The 18,529-nt window shown below is 42.7% G+C and overlaps 3 protein-coding genes across 3 annotated transcripts; 2 read left to right on the top strand and 1 right to left on the bottom strand.

The window, feature by feature from the left end:
• Positions 1 to 6,430: 6,430 nt before the first annotated feature.
• LOC6034775 (SAGA-associated factor 11 homolog) lies at positions 6,431 to 7,704 on the top strand. Its single transcript, XM_001844996.2, has 2 exons — positions 6,431 to 7,058; positions 7,120 to 7,704. The coding sequence occupies exons 1-2, from the start codon at positions 6,698 to 6,700 to the stop codon at positions 7,299 to 7,301; spliced, it is 543 nt and encodes a 180-aa protein (XP_001845048.2). The 5' UTR covers positions 6,431 to 6,697; the 3' UTR covers positions 7,302 to 7,704.
• On the bottom strand, positions 7,556 to 10,229 carry LOC119765233. Its single transcript, XM_038248704.1, has 5 exons — positions 9,756 to 10,229; positions 9,512 to 9,697; positions 8,308 to 8,452; positions 7,880 to 8,256; positions 7,556 to 7,820 (listed from the first exon to the last, which is right to left on the bottom strand). The coding sequence occupies exons 1-5, from the start codon at positions 9,823 to 9,825 to the stop codon at positions 7,759 to 7,761; spliced, it is 840 nt and encodes a 279-aa protein (XP_038104632.1). The 5' UTR covers positions 9,826 to 10,229; the 3' UTR covers positions 7,556 to 7,758.
• Positions 10,230 to 13,979: 3,750 nt separating this feature from the next.
• LOC6034774 (major facilitator superfamily domain-containing protein 10) lies at positions 13,980 to 18,521 on the top strand. Its single transcript, XM_001844995.2, has 5 exons — positions 13,980 to 14,171; positions 16,695 to 17,172; positions 17,240 to 17,831; positions 17,892 to 18,059; positions 18,113 to 18,521. Exons 2-5 carry the CDS (start codon positions 16,720 to 16,722, stop codon positions 18,343 to 18,345), a joined length of 1,446 nt encoding a protein of 481 aa, XP_001845047.2. The 5' UTR covers positions 13,980 to 14,171; positions 16,695 to 16,719; the 3' UTR covers positions 18,346 to 18,521.
• Positions 18,522 to 18,529: the final 8 nt, after the last annotated feature.

Genomic DNA, 18,529 nt, shown 5'->3' on the forward strand with positions numbered 1-18,529 from the left:
CGGCCAAGTTCTTGGCGAGCCATTTGATTCCGCCTGCTCCTGCATCGAATTCTGCCGTCACAGCAGCGATGCAACAGCTCGCGGTTTGTAACCTGATCCCGCCTGCACCTGCACCGAATCTGGCTGGCAAAGCGGTACCATCGACGCCGCAAATCTCGGCGAAAAACCTGCTTGTTACTGCACCGCAACCGGCAGTCACAGAGACAGCATTGATTGTCAACCCATCTAATAAGGTCTGGTATCTGCCGGCGAATTCGGATGCATTTCCTCGACGGGTCGGGGATGTCATTTCTCAACCTCCCATAATAGGACACACGAAAGTTGATCGAGAGCTGGAAGATTCTTGTATGTCGCTGATATCAAACTATAAACATGCTCAGCTCATGCTCGCCGATCAAAGTACAAGTTGGACCGAAAGACATCTGTTCCAGTTGATCGAATGTGTCGGAGATGGAACAACAATCATCACTGGAAGCATCCAATGCTGCTGGGCAGGAGAACCGGTGGACGAAGCAAATCCTGGCGCGCGGTCACAGATATCTAGCGGAGTACTGACATATCCGGTCATTCGACTGGGGTTGCTCGAGGTGCAGAGTAGAAGTATAGCTGGATCAGGTGACCAGCAATACGGGTCGGGGATTGTTGCTGAAGCAGATGACCAGGCGAGCAAACCCCCCGGTGATCTAGATCATTCGTTGATCTCTCCCTCAACCTCGGGCGTGTCAACGGAGTTGACATATAAGAAGGAGAGAAGAACGTCAATTCGTGGAAAGCAGACAGTCATTCGCTGAACAACGATAGATACTTTTGGGACTCTTTTGATCTTTATTAATTCGCTTACCTAACATTTGCGGTCATATAGATAAGTTGGGTGAAAAATCATCTGTGCTCAACTAAATCTGCTAGGTTTAGATTGTAAGTAAGCAAAATCTGCATTTAAATGAAACTTACTAACCTTATGCGCACAAATTAGGCTCCGTGCCCCTCTTATGACTAAATAGCTGTACGGTGAACCAAAGTTGGTTTAAGGACTATAAATTGTAAGTCTCTGCTATCAAACCTTTGAACTATGTACTAATAAACAACATTTTCAGCTTTAAGCTTACTCCAAGAATCATCTCGAGTTTGACTAAAAGAGGTCCGACATAAACCGGTTCACACCCTCAGCAACAATAGTGTTTTTATTAGAATTTAACTGTTCTGCTCCAGGATGTTACATTTGCAATTCAGAGATTTGGAGAACCTTTCAACTGAGATCAATTCATAATGGCCTATCTACAATCACTTAGCTTAGAAAATTTCACTTAGCTTAGGAATTTGAATCAATGGAAATGAATCTGAGTTTCTACAATGGAAAAGTAATCAAATTAGAAACTGACGTTTGGTTTGGAAAATTTCAAAATCTACGGTAAGTTGACGTTTCCATATCAAAGGTAAACAAACAACTGCATAGCAACGTATATCAGCCCAGCAAGTTTTCTAAGTTGATTGTGGATGACAAACGTAAGTTGCAGACTTTCCTAAGTAACTACTTTACTTAGATGTTCTAAGCTAAGTGATTGTAGATAGTCCATAAGCCTTTGCAGGGAGGATACATATTTCTACGTTTAGATTTTGCTAACTGGGTGTTCTTTTAGGGAAAATAATTTTTGAGAAAAAACCCTAGATCTATGTTTGGCTTAAAAACTAATATCACAGTTGTTGGCGGAGGAGTGCTTCGATGAGCGGATTCGTTGACATCCCACACGAAGTCCTGAAGGTTCTCGTTGCCCTTTCGATGCTTGCGTCAACGGTGTCGACGCCGGCCAGCTTGTGTAGATCGTCGGTTGGGTACCACGGGTCCAGGTTGTGCACCATCTTGAGCAGCTTATTCTGCTTCACCTGGAGTCGCTTACGGTGCGATTTGGCGCAGTTGCCCCAGACCGCAGCAGCGTAGGTCAGCATTGGACGGATGATGCACTTGACCACCAGCGACTTGTTCTTGATGCTCAGCTTCGACCGCCGATTCAGCAGGGAGTAGAGCGCTTTGGTGGACCGATCCACCTTCCCGATGATGTAGTTCACGTGCTTGTCGTACTTTAGCTTCTTGTCATGCACCACTCCCAGGTACGTGACTTCGTCGTCCCACGTTGCAGGCTGGCCTTTGACGCTGATCGATCTGCGGGGAAGGTGCCGAGCAGCACGCCTCCTGGTGAAGAAGATGGACTGGGTTTTCCCAGCGTTCAGCTTGATGCGCCACTTCCGCTGAAACTCCTCGAGGTTGTTCTGTGCCGCTTGTAGGTGGGTGACGACGATCTTCGGGTCCTTGTCCGATGCCAAGTATGCAGTGTCATCCGCAAAGAATGCGTACGACACTCCATCGATCATCGGCACGTCGGAGGTGAGGATGTTGTAGAGAGTCGGGCTCAGCACTGATCCTTGGGGCACGCCGAAGGGGATGTTGTGGACGGAAGAACGCTCGCCATTCACCGTCACCGTAAACGAACGATTTGTCAGGAACGACTCGACGATCTTGACCAGGAATGGCTGGAGGTTCGAGCGGAAGAGCTTGTAGACCACGGCGTCCTGCCACACGGAGTCGTAGGCTTTTTCGACGTCGAGAAGGATCATGCCGGTTGACTTCCCGCCAGGAAACCGCGCTTCACCATCTCCGAGATACGGGCGAGTTGGTGCACCGTTGAGTGCCCCGGCTTGAAGCCGAACTGCTCGTGTGGAATGAGTTGCTCCGTCTCCAGGTGACGGTTTATCCGGACGAGGATCACCCGTTCCAGGAGTTTGCTCAGGCTGCTCAAAAGGCTGATCGGGCGGTAGTTACCTGGATTGGTTATGTCCTTGTTCGCCTTTGGGATGGCGATCACGTTCGCGTGTTTCCAGCCGGCCGGAAAGTAGCCCAAGGCCAGGCAAGCGTTGAAGATTTTGGTCAGGACGACCAACCCTTTTCTTGGCAGCTGCTTGAGGCACGTATTCCGGATTCCGTCTTGCCCAGGAGACTTCCGGTTTTTGAGCGTGCGGATGATCGCCTTGACCTCTTTCGGCTTGACAAGGGCGGCCGGAGGCACGGGAGGAGTTGTCGCTCGGATGTGGCCAAGCGCGTTCTCCACAGCAGCCGATGTTTCGGGATCACCTGGTTGCTCGTTGTTGTGGGCAGCGGCGAATGCACTAGCGAGCGCTTCGGCTTTCGCTGAAGGGCTCGCTACGAGGTCTCCGTTGACGTTCAGCGGGGGACTGTACTTGACCGTGTTCCGGAGGTTGCGGGTAAGCTTCCAGAACTTGTTGCTGCCGTTGTCCAGCGTCCTTAGTAAGGAGCCGAAGTTTTTGTAGCGGTGTGCGGCGCTTTTGGTGCTGATGACGTTGTTCAGGTGGGTCACCACCGCTCCGATGAGCGGGTCACGTCTTCGGATGAACTGCCTACGCCGTACGTTCCTCAGCCGGATTAGCAGCTTCAGCTCGTCGGGAATGTCTTTCTTCTGAGGTAGGATCCTACGCGAAGGGACAGCGGATTCCTCAGCAGCTTTCAGGATGGCGGTGAACTTGTCGATGGCGTCGTCGATTTTCTCCGAGCGATCCAAATCGTTGATCCAGCTTGCGTTAAGGTCGACCTCCCGCTCGATCGAGCGAGCAAATGTACTCCAGTTCGCTCTGTCGAAGCATCGGACGAGTCTTCCAGCCGGGGCGACTGGAACGTCAGCGTCGATCTTAAAAGTGACCGGCAGATGGTCCGACGACAATTCGACGTGCGTTATCGGCTTCGACATCTGCACCAGGTTGTTTGAGATGACCAGGTCCAGCGTGGAAGGCCTCCCTCGTCCAGCGGGGCAGCGGGTGGGAGTATCCGGAGCGTGTATGTAGATGTCCTTGGACTCGTACTCTTGGTGCAAGATTTGTCCTGCTTTGTTGGCCCTGGCACAGTTCCACATCCTATGTCGCGCGTTCAGGTCACCCACCAGGAAGACTGACCCATCGATGCTGCTGAGCTGCCGTATTTCGCGTCGGAATTGACAAAGCGTTGCCCTGCGGGTCGAGCCAGGGTAGTAAACAGCAACGATGTTCACTGGTGCGAGATCCACATTGATCGTGACCCCAACGGACTCGATTGCCCGGGTCGAAGTTTCGAGCTTGGAGTACTTTATCCCGTTACGCACCAGAAGTGCAACTCCTCCCCCTCGAGCAGCATCCGGTGAGTTACGGTCCGCGCGAACAATGGTGTAGCTTTCGTGGTACACCGAGTTGTTGAGCTGCAGCCAGGTCTCCGTGATTGCAGCGATGTCGATTTCGTGAGCTTCGAGGAAGTGGAAAAATTCCACAACCTTGTTGCGGATGGAACGGCAGTTCCAATTCATCACCTTCAGCGAGCTAAGGTTGGCCATTATAAACAAACTTGATAATGAGCTCGCTGAGGGCGAGGAATTGCATGGCCTTCGACTGGCAATTCGAAAGCCTAGTGAAGAGTTCACTGGCTAGGCACATGAACTCCTCGACGGTGAACAGGGTTGACGACTCGGGCTGGCCCTGCACTGCTTGCGAGTACGAGACCCCAGGATTCGCGATGCTGCCGAGCAGCTGGCTCAAGTCACCACCTTGTGGCCTGGGGGCAGGCGCAGGAACTGCAGACACCTTCGGAAGGTTGCTTCTGCTGGCGGGACTCGTTTTCTTCTTTGCCTTCAAGTCCTGCAGGTACTTGAGGCGGGTGGGGCAACCCTTGTAGTTCGCTGTGTGATTTTGGCTGCAGTTAGCACAACGGATTTGTGAGCGGTCGTCGTTGACCACGACGTCGGCTCGCGCGGGAGTGCGCATGCGGTCGTCTGGTGGCGCTCACCACACTTCACGCACTTGGCCTCCAGATGGCAGTTTCTCATCCCGTGGCCGTACTGCTGGCACCGGAAACACTGGACGACGTCCGACTTCTTCTTGGAGTAGTGCCTCCAACGGACGATCACGTTGAACAGCGCCTTGATTTGTTGCAGCTCCTGAAGTTTCACGGTTCCCTTCTCAAACTGCAGCAGGTATAGCGCGTAATCACCGTGCTTCGATTTCCCCATCTGACGCACACTTGTGGGACGCAGAAACACATCTTCGAGTTCCCGCCTAACTTCTTCTACCGGAAACACTGGCAATCCGGAAAGGACGATTTTCACCGGGGTTTCATCACTGGTCCCGTGGGTGTAGAACTGGACATTTGCCTGCTTCAAAGTACTCACCACAGAAGTAAAGTGGGATTTAGTCGACACCCTGATCTGGATGTACCCTTTGTTTACCCGCAGGTGATAATCGTCGGCGCCCAGCTGGGTTGTTGACATCAGTCGATTAAGCGCTGGGACACTGGAACCGTGGACGAAAATCGGCGGACAGCGTATTTTTGCGGGAGCAGGAGGCGGATTTTTCACATTACTACCAGCAGCATCACCACCAGCAGCACCATCACCAACGGCAAAAGTTCCACCACCGCCGCCATTGTTTACGTTTTCTGCCTCATCGCCGGAGATGTCGAAGTCGAGCATCTCGAACTGATTCGCCGTCGGGAATCCTCCGGAAGACCTCCCGGGTTGGGTCAGTGGCCGATGTTCGTTGAGCTGGTCCGAAATCGATGAGATACCACCGGTGGAATTTCTTCGGCGGCGTCTCGAAGACGGCGGCGTCACCACCTTTTCTTTCTGCTGTTTGCGGGCCTTCTTGTAGTCCACCCGCTGCACGATCTGCGATGCACTATCCCGGCCGGTATCGCCTTCGCCGGGCAGCGGCGGCGGCTTGGGCTGCTTTCGTTTCCCCAGGGTGCTGGGTAACACACCGGGAGCACTAATAAATTATCTTTCGCGAGAGCTACAATTCGACGACGATGTTTACGCGCCAACGGTGACAGCTCGAATGATCGTCCAATATGATATCTACCGAAAGATGTAAAATAATTCAGCGACAGACACTGTTGAACATCAATAAACATCAATCTTGTTTTATTTTGATTTAATTAAAGTATTTAAAACGTTTTTTATTAATCTAGAAGTAAAAAATGTGCCTGAAATAATTTACCCACATCTGTGTAAAATTTTACACAGGTCACTGGTTGAAAAATTACACAGATTTGACAGACAACGGCTGTACACACTTCTGTGTACAAGCCTTTTACACAGATTCTGTGTATTCCCGGTTTTGGGCGATCTGTGACAAATTTTACACAGATCTGTGTTATGTGGATTTTGCGTGTACGATTTTTTCAGTTCAACCCGTATAACCATTTTTATGGTTGTAGTACCTGAACTCAAAAAATCGTATGAAAAGTGGGATTTGGAACTCAAAAAATCATGATTTTTGGTAAGGGTGCAAGGGAACCATCAACGACCATAGTTGATCCATCGAAAAATTGTTGTCTTGTCAATATTTTTTCTATCATAATGAAAAAAGGGATTAGAAATGGTTTTTAATGGTGTTTTTTATTGCTGTACATACAAATTTACATAGGGCTTTAGTACTCAATTTCACCCAATTTTTTCCCCATTTTTTTTTTGCTTGATTTGTATTGTACAAACCATAAAAATGAGTAGTTTTCCTGAAATCGAAAAAAGTATAAATTCGCAAATAACGGTGTACAGGAGCGTAAAAACAGGTCAACATATGTAAATAAAAACAAATGTTTCGCTAAAGTTCCGGTCGTGAGCCGTAGAATTTTTACGGTAATTACGGCGAACCCTAAGATCAGTTCAAAATGAGTGAGTCAGAACCGGTGCACATTGAGTACGCCGACGAAACGGAACTGCTGACCGAGTTCCGGAACTTCATGAGCGATCCGGACACACGCGAAAAGGCCGCAAACTACCTGCTGAACTCGCTGATTGACGAGTCGATTCTGGGCATCGTGTTCGAGGTTCATCACGCGTACAAAACCGGTTCCGTAGCGGCCATCGAGGGCCAACCGGAAGACCCCAAGTCGTTCACGATCGTCGACATGCCGGACATGGACGTGTTCGGGTCGACCAACAGCAAAAAGGCCATCGACTGCAGCTGCCCGAACTGCAACCGGATTGTGGCCGCGTCCCGGTTCGCACCGCACCTGGAAAAGTGCATGGGTAAGAGCAATTGTGGATTATGTTATAAGTAAACTGTGTTAATTTCGTCCTCCGGCTGTAGGAATGGGTCGCAACTCGTCTCGAATTGCTAGTCGGCGCATTGCCAACACTCGGGACGGCGGAAACTACTTCGGGGCCGACGAAGACGACGAGGACGATGCGGACTGGTCCGGAGAGAAACGCAAGAAGAAAATCGCCCCGGTCAGAACGAACGGCAGCAAGAAAAACGGTAAGACGTCATGAAAATAATTGACACAGATTGGAATCGGGGCCGGCGGCGTAGTTTGCCGTCCCTGGCGGCTTCGATCGGCGCGTTTGTTCGGGAAAGGTGATAAAAGATAAGTGGGTCGCGGGTGTGAGATGCATGCGAGTCGCTAGGTTTTTTCAAATTGTCCTCGGCGTTTTCTTTCAAATGGAGCGTCGTGGCTTGATAGTGTACTACGAAATTTACAATTAACGTTTCAATTTAACTGGGAAAAGATCAACACAAAGCATTAATGTATTAGAAATTTATTGTAACATGTAACAATTATGAAAATATTCTTGAAATGTGTATAGGACGTCCGTGTTTAATATATTATACAGAAAAATCATTAAATAGGAAGTACAGAATCTGAATACAGTAGTGTGAAGTACTTGGCGTAAATGTCTAAATGCGTTTTTTCGTTGCTGAGAAACTCCCTGAATACTGTTAATCATCTCACAATGCGGCCTCATTTGACGCGGTTTCAATCACAAGTTCATAGCTTTGCGGTTGGTTTTCTGTAAGAAAATTAAAAGCAGTTGAAAAAGAAAGTTAAAACCAATGATTAAAACAAAACCTTGCAAATCTCCTGTCCGGCTCGGGTCCACCGTCGAGATAATAACCCGTATCAGTTGGAAGTCCACGACCAATAAGATTCGTAGCACCAAAATGACCGTCGCACACGCATAGCTCGTAACCCACAGCCATGGAAAGGAAGCCAAGAGGTAGTAATTTCTATCCGGAGGAATCAACTCCCTGCGCACATCTTGCAGCGAGTAGAAGGCTAACAGAGTCCCACACTCGAGCTTAATTCCATCCGGAATTTGGTCAAACTGCCGACACAATCCGTTCAGCCCTTCGCTCGACCTGCTGGCGCTGACCGTGGCCGAAACAAGACACACCGCGAAAAATATCAACGAAGGAAATACTATTCGCCACGGTTTCGGGATGATGCTAAAACAAACAACATTAAAAAGTGCAACAAATGTGACCTTAAACTCCAACCTTCCAATTCCTTTTCCACCGTGGCCATGCATTGTGAAGAGGGCTAGCCAAATAACACCCGCCAGGGCGTGCACCAACGGGGTGTACGTCAAGTATTCGCAAAACTCGTGACTACTCCAGCTACTTTTGTGCTCGTTGATTGAATCTGAAATTAAAAGTTCTTGTTACAACTTTCAGAATTTTAACCTTTATATTCTTGCAATTTATTTATTCTAGATGATGATGATGATGATGATAGTGATGATGAATTCGACGAACAGTTTCTCATTTTTTGATTCAAGTCAACTGATTTTCTTCCGTTCGCAGTCATGAAGATTTACTTTCTGTGAAATGTATTCTCCATGTTAAAACGATTATCAATGTTTTCAATAAAAATAACTACTTTTTATATCTATAACAAAATATGATTATTCGAAAGGGAATTAAAAAAGAAAAGTGGAGAAGTGTGTTAGGTAAGTCTAAAAGAATATATTTGATCATAGTAGTATATTTGTTTTTCAAATTGATTGCACTGTTCATGTTTGCAAACTATTAAACATACCAAGTAACAAACACATTAATAAAAGGTTCACGCCATGGCAAATCAAAGTACCTAAACATTTTGTTCGTAGAAAAGTCGCTTAAGGGGTCCATTACAAACATCCGAAACCAAGAAAACATTATACCTAGGAAATGCCATCCCCAGAATGACCCGCTCCCCAGAAATGTTTTTTTTTACTCTGAATGTAAATACTTTATTTCAAAAAGTGATCACTGATCAGTTTTAAAATGTGAAGTGTTTAGATTTCGCCTTGATTGTGTTAACTGCTGACAAAAGTTTAATTTTCCCTTCATAGTTGAGTTTTTTTAAGGAACGGAAATCTCTCTAGTCTGTCAGTACTGCTGAAGAAAGTTTAATTTTCCCTTCTTTATAGAAGGGAAAACTCTCTTGAATGGTATAATTGCGGACAAAAAAATTTCCCCTTAAAGTTGATTTTTTCCTTCTTTAAAGAATTTAATTTTCCTTCAGCAGTTACCATTAGTAAAGCCGACTGAGCTTAGAATATTAAATTGTATTTTAAATTTCTCAAACAAGATTTGAGGAGTACTTGTTCAACATAGTGGAAAATAATTTGTTTTGTCATGAGTCTACCTTATAGAATCTCTATATAAAAAAATCTATGCATTAGGTCATAAATAGGACAACAAATCACTCGTTACATACAGTTTTTGTACGTTAAGTTTGCTCCTCCTTCTAACTCCTCTTGGCTGGTATCGTTTTTTCTTCTCTCCATGAAAAGTGTTGCGTTCATGAAGCAATGCTCATTAAAACTCTCCGAAAGCGATGCCATGCTGAAGCTCACGACAAGACTAGATCCAATTGCAATCACAAGTGCCGCTATGATGGAAGCTGTTGAAGATATGCAAATGAGCATTAAAATATCGCTGTCGAGAAAAGAAATATTCACCTTTCCAGCAGTAATTAACATTGCGGGAATCTTTCTCAATTAGACGATGGTAGGATAAGAGGACAGCCATTTTTCACTTGTTGCTGTTTATAGTAGTTTCTACGCCAACTAGATTACTCATTGCAAATGTGCGAACAAATATTTGCTCTTAAATGATAGTGCAATCTAAATTTTCTTCATTGTAAATTAAAACTGAGGAATTCCACAAATGACGATACACCTCCAACTGAACCAGACGAATTCTATGACTGATGCATGTTTACAAATCCACGCTGCGATAAATTCATTTTCGCGCTACACAAAAAGTTATGATCTCATCTTTGAAATCGTAGAATGAATGTATGTTGTTGATTCTCACAGTGCTTGAAATGAGTATTGTGTATTCGAACGCACACAAAGCACCAAACCGCTCCACTAGAACAAATCCAAGCAAGCGAGCGCGCCTCCATCGATGACCTGCTGCTAGTAAGTTAGTTTGTACTGAGCGCGTGTGTGTATGTGCTCATTGATTGTTTTGGACTTTTTGGCCTGCTACGTTTTGTCGTCAGCGGCTTGTATCGTATGCAAATTAAGCCGAGTAAACGAATCGTCACGCAGTAACCACGCTGTGTTTGTGTTGTGGTGATGTGAACGTTTCGAATATACTTCGATTCTATCGTGTGCATTAGACCATAATAATGAGGCTTGTCGCTGATTAGGCGATTGGGAACGCGTTCTGCTATCGTAGTAATTTATTTAACTTTTTTTTGTTCTTTTCAGGTCGTTTAGAATAACTTTTAATGTAGGAAACACTTAGTTTCACTTGTTTTGTGTTCCTCGTAAACTTTTTAATTCAAATAAAAAGAACCAAATCTCAAGCTTTATTTTAAATTTTGTAAACAAATTGCTTTATACAGAATAACAGTTATGCTAATGTCACAATTTTGCAAATACTATGGATAAACTCTCATTATAACACATTTGATCGTACAACATTTAAATTTGATTATATTATGAATCTAATCCGTAAAAGTAAAATCTACGATGTCTCAAACAACGCTCTCGAAATCAGTATATATTCAGTATTTCGCGCCAACTGGCACACCACTCGAAATGCACTTTCTCTGATCAAACTCAAATTTGGTGGTGGATTTTGAACCAAATTGGGCCAGCTCTTCTTTTTTGGCACCGCCCCAAAGTTATGCGATTTTCGTAATTTTTGTCAAAAAAATCCCTCTTTTTTCAAATGGCCATATTTCGGAAACAAAAAATGATAGAGCAAAACTCGACAGATATGTTTAGAGGAAATTGGACGCTGAATCGAATGGCTTCATCAGATTTTCGATTAAGCTTCACCATCGTGTTGAGATTCCAATCTATAGATGTTATCTATTTTCGTTCTGTTATCTCAAAGTTCAAAATTTGTAGAAAATCTAAAATTGTCATATTTTATTTAAAAAAATAAAAATAAACGTTAAGCAAGATATTCAATTTATAGTTAGATGTTGGATAGGAGATAGAGTCAGGAGTTGTATAAATCTAGACTACCTGTTCAAAACAATTAATGCGCCATGGGTCTCCTATGCACTTAGGATCATTTGAAAAAGTAAGCAAGGTATACAAAAAAAAAAAAATCAAATTATTCGCTCTACAGCATTGCCTTGGCGTTCTCGATTGCGAGATTCCTACTCGAAACTAGGTGTCCGAAGGCTTGATTGTTGAGGCAATTGCAAACCTCTTTTTACACCTTAGCTTCCATCCACCCCGGGATTCCAACTGACGACCTTTGGATTGTGAGTCCAACTGCCTACCAGCGACTCCACCAGGACAGAACCAAGGGAGACGACTCCTACACCTGGACTGAGCTAACGACCTAACCTTTGTAGGTTAGTCCGGGACCAACATTTACTTCCCTTCCGACGGAAGGCGTGATCAGACAAATCTCGTCTCGAAAAATGCCACCGGGACCGTCTGGGATCGAACCCAAGCCGACTTGGTGAGAGGCAATCACGCTTACCCCTACACCACGGTCCCGGTCCCAAGCAAGGCATACAACGTGTGCTGTAAAATCGAGTTTTGTAACGTATTGCAATTCCAATAAACAACGTTTGTGTGTAAAGTCTATTTATCTTATTTTATTGAGTAGACTTTTAATTTTATATGCCGTCCAAAACCAAAACAGTGCTATAATATTCATTAAAGCACTCTAAACAGTTACTTCACTCTTAGAAGGGCAGAGAAAAAAAGTTATTCAACGGAATTGCAAAAAACATTGTTCAAAATTTCAAGCCTGGTTTTAAAATTTTGAAATAAAAACAGTGACAAAATAGGGACGTGGCGTTACATCGTGCTGCCATCTGGTTTTTTCAAGTGCAAGAGTGGAAAAGTGCTGAGTCATCGTCTAAAAATAGACGGCGTCCTATCTCGCCCAGCAAAATGAAGTCGATAAAGTAGTCGGTTTCGATGAGAAAAAGTGGAAAACGTGGTCTAAAAATAGCGACGCCATCCCCCGATACTTCATTCTTTGTTACTGTATAATAGAGCTTTATGATTGCGCATGTATTGCGGTTTCTCTCACGCACACCATAATTCTGTGTTAGTATTTGTATTTCAAGTATTGTTTTGGTTTTGATCGATTGTGATTGGCTGAATTCCAAGCAGCTGATGTTGTTTACACTATTTTTACGCAGACATAGGCAAATCGAGTAGCCGAACTGGCCTTTAAAAACCAGCTGTTTACCACGTGCTCATGGTATAACAAAGGACACAGCTGATTGTGACAGACGAATTATTCTACTCGATTTGCCTATGTCTGTATGTAATTTTGTTAAACACTAACACACTATCGCGCGTGGATATCTCTATGTCTGCGTAAAAAAAGTGTAAACAAAATCAGCTGCTTGGAATTCAGCCAATCACAATCGTTCAAAACCAAAACAATACTTCAAATACAAATACTAACACAGAATCATGGTGTGCGTGAGAGAAACCGTGGAGATCTCAAACGATCATACTGCTGTTCATCGTGATCTCCACTTTCTTCCTAAAGCGTCAAGATGTGCAACACTATGGGCAAGGGTCAAGTACATAAATGGTCAAATATACAAAACAGTTAACATAGGCGTTAACAGTTACAGTTATGTTAATATTTGTTTCCTGAAGTCTATTTCTAATCTGTGGTCCCAAAATTCAAAATTGTAAAAAGTTCAAAAGTGTCCCGCTTTTTAATCTTTATAAAATGCTCAGAATAGGAATTATTTCGACATTGAAATATTGAATGAACCTAAATCATAGAAAACTTTAGGTGCAATGCAATGTTGATTTCCATTTTCAAAATATATTGTAGTTTTCCTCAACCGTGCTTAACCCTTAATTTTTTTTCGAAAATATTTATTTTTCCCGTGTTCTGGAGGTCATTTTGAGCAACTTTTGTTCTACGAAAAACTTTACTTCTCTTGTTTTATGTTTGTCTTGTTTTATTTTTAGTATTTTAATTTGCATTTATCTTGCTTAGTTTATGTTTGTTTCTGGTAGCATTTGGCCTATTCTACCACCTAATATAATTACATTTAACCTATCTAATTTTTTCACGTTTTTAGTCACTTTTTATTTTTTTTGCATTTTTTCACATTTTCTGCTATAGAATGGCACCATCATCATTTAAATGCCAAAAAAATGTGTAGAGGCATTGTCTGGGACACTAAATAAATTACTGCATACTTCTTTTTATTTAAAATATAGGAAATGTTTGTAAAAAACACAGCCAAATTTTTAAAAACATTGGCAAAGCCACATAAAACAAGTAGAACTTCCAACCCTTAAATTTTATAAAATTTTAAGAGTTCTTCTTTCCAATGCTTTTTAAAGATCAAAAATCGGTTGGAAAATTGATTTTTGGCGATTTTTTAGATCGAAGCCCGTCTAAAGGCAGGGTTAGGTTGTAGAGGGTTATTCAAAAATAAAAAAATTCTGTGCAATGCTAAAAAAATATTACCAAAAGCAATGATGTGATTGGAACATCCGTAGAAAAAAAGTATGATAAAATAGATAAAATATGAAAGCTACTTTTTAAAGTGGACCCAGGAATGAACACTTATCCATCACATTGTACTTTCGATTAGCACCATCTGTTGGAATCACCTCCAAACCGTATCCCCCATTCCGCTTTTTCCGTTTCTCAGTTTTCTATGGTTTTAGTTTGTCAGCAGATACGTCAGCGGCGGTCTCCGGGAACCGAGCCAAGTAGCGTATCGTATAGTTGTTGTTCAGCCGTTCGTGAAGTTGGTCCACTATGTGCGTCGTCTTGTAAATGCGTAAGATGAAAGAAAGATCTAAAAGTGAAAGTAAACCATTCGTACTCTTATGACTGTCATACTTACGACAACTGTGCTAAATGTGAACATATCCGTATTATTTAGTGTTAAAAAATCATCCAAGGTAAGTGAAATAAAGCATTAGATGTTAGAGACTCAAGTCCGGTCTCGGAGATAATTTTGTCTTCGATACGCTGTCCTGTACAGTCAACAGTATCTATCACTACTTCGAACCTGTCTAGTCTGGAGATTGTGAGGCAGTTATAAATTGCATAATTTGATCCACGTCTCCGGGTTCGAGCGATTTGAGTGTGTATCTCAACACCAGAAGGTAACGAAAACGTGACCTAGCATCTAGTCAAACATTTATGACCAATATACGAATGGTGGCGTATGGCTTCTTCTTCTCTTGAAAAGTGTGTGATTAAACAAAGTTAAATGATCATATAATTTAGGGCATTTAAGTAAATAAGTACAAGCCTAATGTTAAAGTGTAAATAATAATCGTTTGTTTGCATTGTGAAATATGATTTAAAATTCTAGGCCGGTTTACTTAACCCACAAAACAACCACATATTTCTACTTAGATGGTGTTACTCAGATAAATGCTACGAGGCCGGATGCGAGTGGGTGATAAACCACCCTTATTGAATTACAACCGAAAATTCAAGCCATATAAATATGGAAAAGAAGCAGTACAGCAATACAATACAGATCAAATATGTATTGAATCATGTATTGGTCATGCAATACCAAGTGGAGTACCATTTGAAATAAATCAATTTTTTTGGATCAATGTTTTTTTACGAGAGATTTTCTTTAAAAAAAACTGTTATAATTCTGAAACTAAAAATGCTGGAAAAACAATTGACCCCTTATTTTTATTCTTGTTTTCGCACGAAGGAAAAATGAAAAAAAAAAATACATATAAATAAACTTACGAGTTAAAACGACACTAAAGAAAGTTGAACATAGTTTCATCAGATACTTGTAAATAAAACTTTTTTTTCGGAATTGTTAAATTGTAGATTTATTCGATTTTTAAGCATTCGCGAACTCTGTTCCCAACTTTGAAATAAATCAGCTGTTGAATGGCAGTCCACATATCAGCATAGGATAGTAACTTTACAAAAGTAATGATTAAACAACGAAATAAATGAAACGAAATTTGATAGCACAGCATTTTTATCAATTTTTCGGTACACTTCACCGCCTTCAGGAATGTACATAAATAATACAAACTGTATTGTTTCGGACTCTTTTTTAGACATCTTAGTCCCCACCTCTCCCTTCCCTCCATATGGACGATTGTTTATGCATAAAACACATTTTGTGTCAATCGTGAATAATATTTAATTCAAAATGATCTAATTTGAATCATGAATTTTGATGATTTTTGGCGTTTTGAACAAAACTTTCTCACAATCCTTCCAATTTCAAACTTTGAGTAGTTCACTACGATTACGAAATTTTTTGATGAAGCTTTGTCCATACATTCCCTGTATCAAAATAAGTCATTTGCATCATTAGTTTTTTCCCTACAAGTCTCCATACAATTTTGGGGGCTGGTCATACAAAATGGGTACAATATATGAAATTCTATATCTTGAGAAGAAATTTCCTGATCGATTTGGTGGCTTCGACAAAGTTGAAGGTTACAATTAGGACTAGGTACCTGCACGGAAAAAACAATATTTAATCTTTTTTGACTAAAGTCGAATCACAAAATACTTATTATTGAAGTTTTCTTTAGATTTTCTTTAGATATCTTTCAGAGGCTTAAAAAGGACATTTTTTGAAAAAAAAAAAATAGTTTTTTTTGCATGAAAAAATCTAATGACGGAAAACTTTTGACACATTTCAATGTCCTGTTTTCATTTTGATTTGATAGTCAGGTCGTTGCTAATATTTTTCAAATTTTATGTCGCCCCCCTCCCTTCAAAATTGAAATTTTGAAACAACTTTTTCATTGAAATGTTAAAACCATGGCTCATAATTTTCAATTTTTATATTTTTTTTGACCCCCCCTGTGTCAGAGTCGAGGGACATAAACGTCAAACAATATTTGCAACGGCCTCATTAGTTTTCAGAAAAATCTGCGTTTGAACAAATGATTATAATATTTTTGTTGAATACGAAGACGGGTCTGGTGGTGTAGTGGCTAGCGTGGTAGTCTCTCACCCCAGTATGGCCTGGGTTCAATCCCAGACGGACCCGGTGGCATTTTTCGAGACGAGATTTGCCTAACACGCCTTCTATCGGATGGGGAAGTAAAACGTCGGTCCATTTGCGTAAAAGAGGTTTTGGGTGACTCACCACACATAACCTTCGGACGCCTAGAAATGAGCAGAAACTTGCAACAAGGACCACAAAAGACCCGGGGGTCGTTAAAGTGGATGCTTTACTTTGTTTGAATACGAATGAAAGGAGACATACATTTTTAAATGTTTGATTGCATGTTTTAACTGAAATATTGATATTATGGCGTGGCATCAATTGGGACCGATATAATTGGATTTTTTGGGAATTTGGAATGCTTGGGGAAGGCAGTGGCACCGTTCTCTGTCACAGTTGAGAAAAAATAAATCCAACCCAGGGAAGTACAACGACAAACAAACTAGTAGTAATAATTTTTTTTTACTTCCAGAACCATCCCATATCATCATACCACAATGACGTACACCACAATGAGTGTCATCAAGAAACGTTCCGGCCTGACCAGCTCAGCCATTAACAGTAACAACCTGGCCACGGAGGCGAACCAGCGGGAAAAGGTGGTTGCCCAGTCGTCGAAAGCGATCGGGGAGATTACGCGCACCCATCCGACGGTGTACCTGATCTTCGTGAGCTTGCTGCTAGATTTGCTGGCCTTCACCATGATCCTACCCCTGTTGCCGTCCATGCTAGAGTTTTACAAGAAGAATGACGTGGGTGGATTGTATGGATATTTGTCGGAGAGTATCCGAAGCTTCCAGGAGTTGGTTGGTGCGCCTCAGCGGTTCAACTCGGTTCTTTTCGGTGGTGCCTTGGGATCGATGTACAGCCTGTTGCAGTTCATTGTGAGTCCGATAGCGGGCGGCTTGTCGGACATTTACGGCCGGAAGCCCGTAATGATTGTGTGCGCGGTAGGGCTTTTTGCTTGTTCTATTGATGAGGTTTCACGATTGTTCATTTAATCTCTTTTTATTCTAGGTCGGAATCGCTGCCTCGTATGGACTGTGGGCGTACTCGCACAACTTTTTACTGTTTGTTCTGGCGCGATTCGTGGGTGGTGTGAGCAAAGGGAACATCTCCATCTGTATGGCGGTCATTACCGATGTATCGAACCACCAAAATCGAGGCAAAGCGATGGCCCTGGTTGGAATTGCTTTCTCCTTGGGATTTATAGTTGGTCCAATGATTGGTGCCATTTTCTCACGGTTTGCTGACAAAACTACCTCACACTGGTTCTGGCTGCCAGCCGTTTTTGCCATGGGATTGGCACTGCTAGATGTGGTGTTCATTGTCACGTGTGTGAAGGAATCCTTGCCACGGGAGAAACGTTCCAAGAAAATCATCAACACGCTCTCACATGCCATCGATCACATCAGTATTCCTGCGTTGTTCAAATTTTCCGCAGTTCAGAATCTCTCCAAACGTGATATCAGTTCGCTGCGCAGCCTGGGACTGGTCTACTTCGTCTACTTATTTATTTACTCTGGACTAGAGTTCACCGTAACATTCCTTATGTACCATAAATTCAACTACACTTCGATCGATCAGGCTAAAATGTTCCTTACAACTGGTAGGTTTTTTGATTGCATCGCATCAAGTTTTTAAAAGTCATAAATCTCTTTTATTTCAGGTGTAATAATGGCACTTCTTCAAGGTTCCGTTGTGCGCAGGTTGCCACAAAGACTCACACAAATTTCCGCCGTATGCGGACTGTACTTAATCATTCCTGCATTTATTGTCGTTGGAATCGCTGAAACATCCCCGATGCTGTACCTTGGAATGATCCTTTTTGCCATATGTAAGTTTTCAATTGAAATTAACCAGCCTCCAACTAATATTTTGTCCTTTTAGCAACTGCATTCGTGGTAACGTGCATGACCACACTCACCTCCAAATACGGCGACTTTCACCAAAAGGGAACCGTTTTGGGAGTGTTTCGGTCTCTTGGTGCCTTAGCACGTGCCCTCGGTCCGATCGTGGCCTCAATCGCCTTCTGGAGCATTGGCTCGCGCATTACCTACATCGTTGGTGGAATCCTGTTGCTCTGTCCAACGTTGATGATGCAGCGATTGAAGTTGTCCTAAAATGGAGCGACAACTACTTTAAGTACTTATCATCATTCGTTCGAACACGTCCATCTATGATTGAAAATCATTGAAATACTCCGTCGTACAGTATTTGATACACTTTTCACTGTTTGTTAGCTATTTAGAGCTGTTTATATTTTTGAGATATAATAAATTTACAAATTTATTTAAAATAAAAAAA

Source organism: Culex quinquefasciatus, chromosome 1 (genome assembly GCF_015732765.1).
Source record: "Culex quinquefasciatus strain JHB chromosome 1, VPISU_Cqui_1.0_pri_paternal, whole genome shotgun sequence".
Classification (NCBI taxonomy): domain Eukaryota; kingdom Metazoa; phylum Arthropoda; class Insecta; order Diptera; family Culicidae; genus Culex; species Culex quinquefasciatus.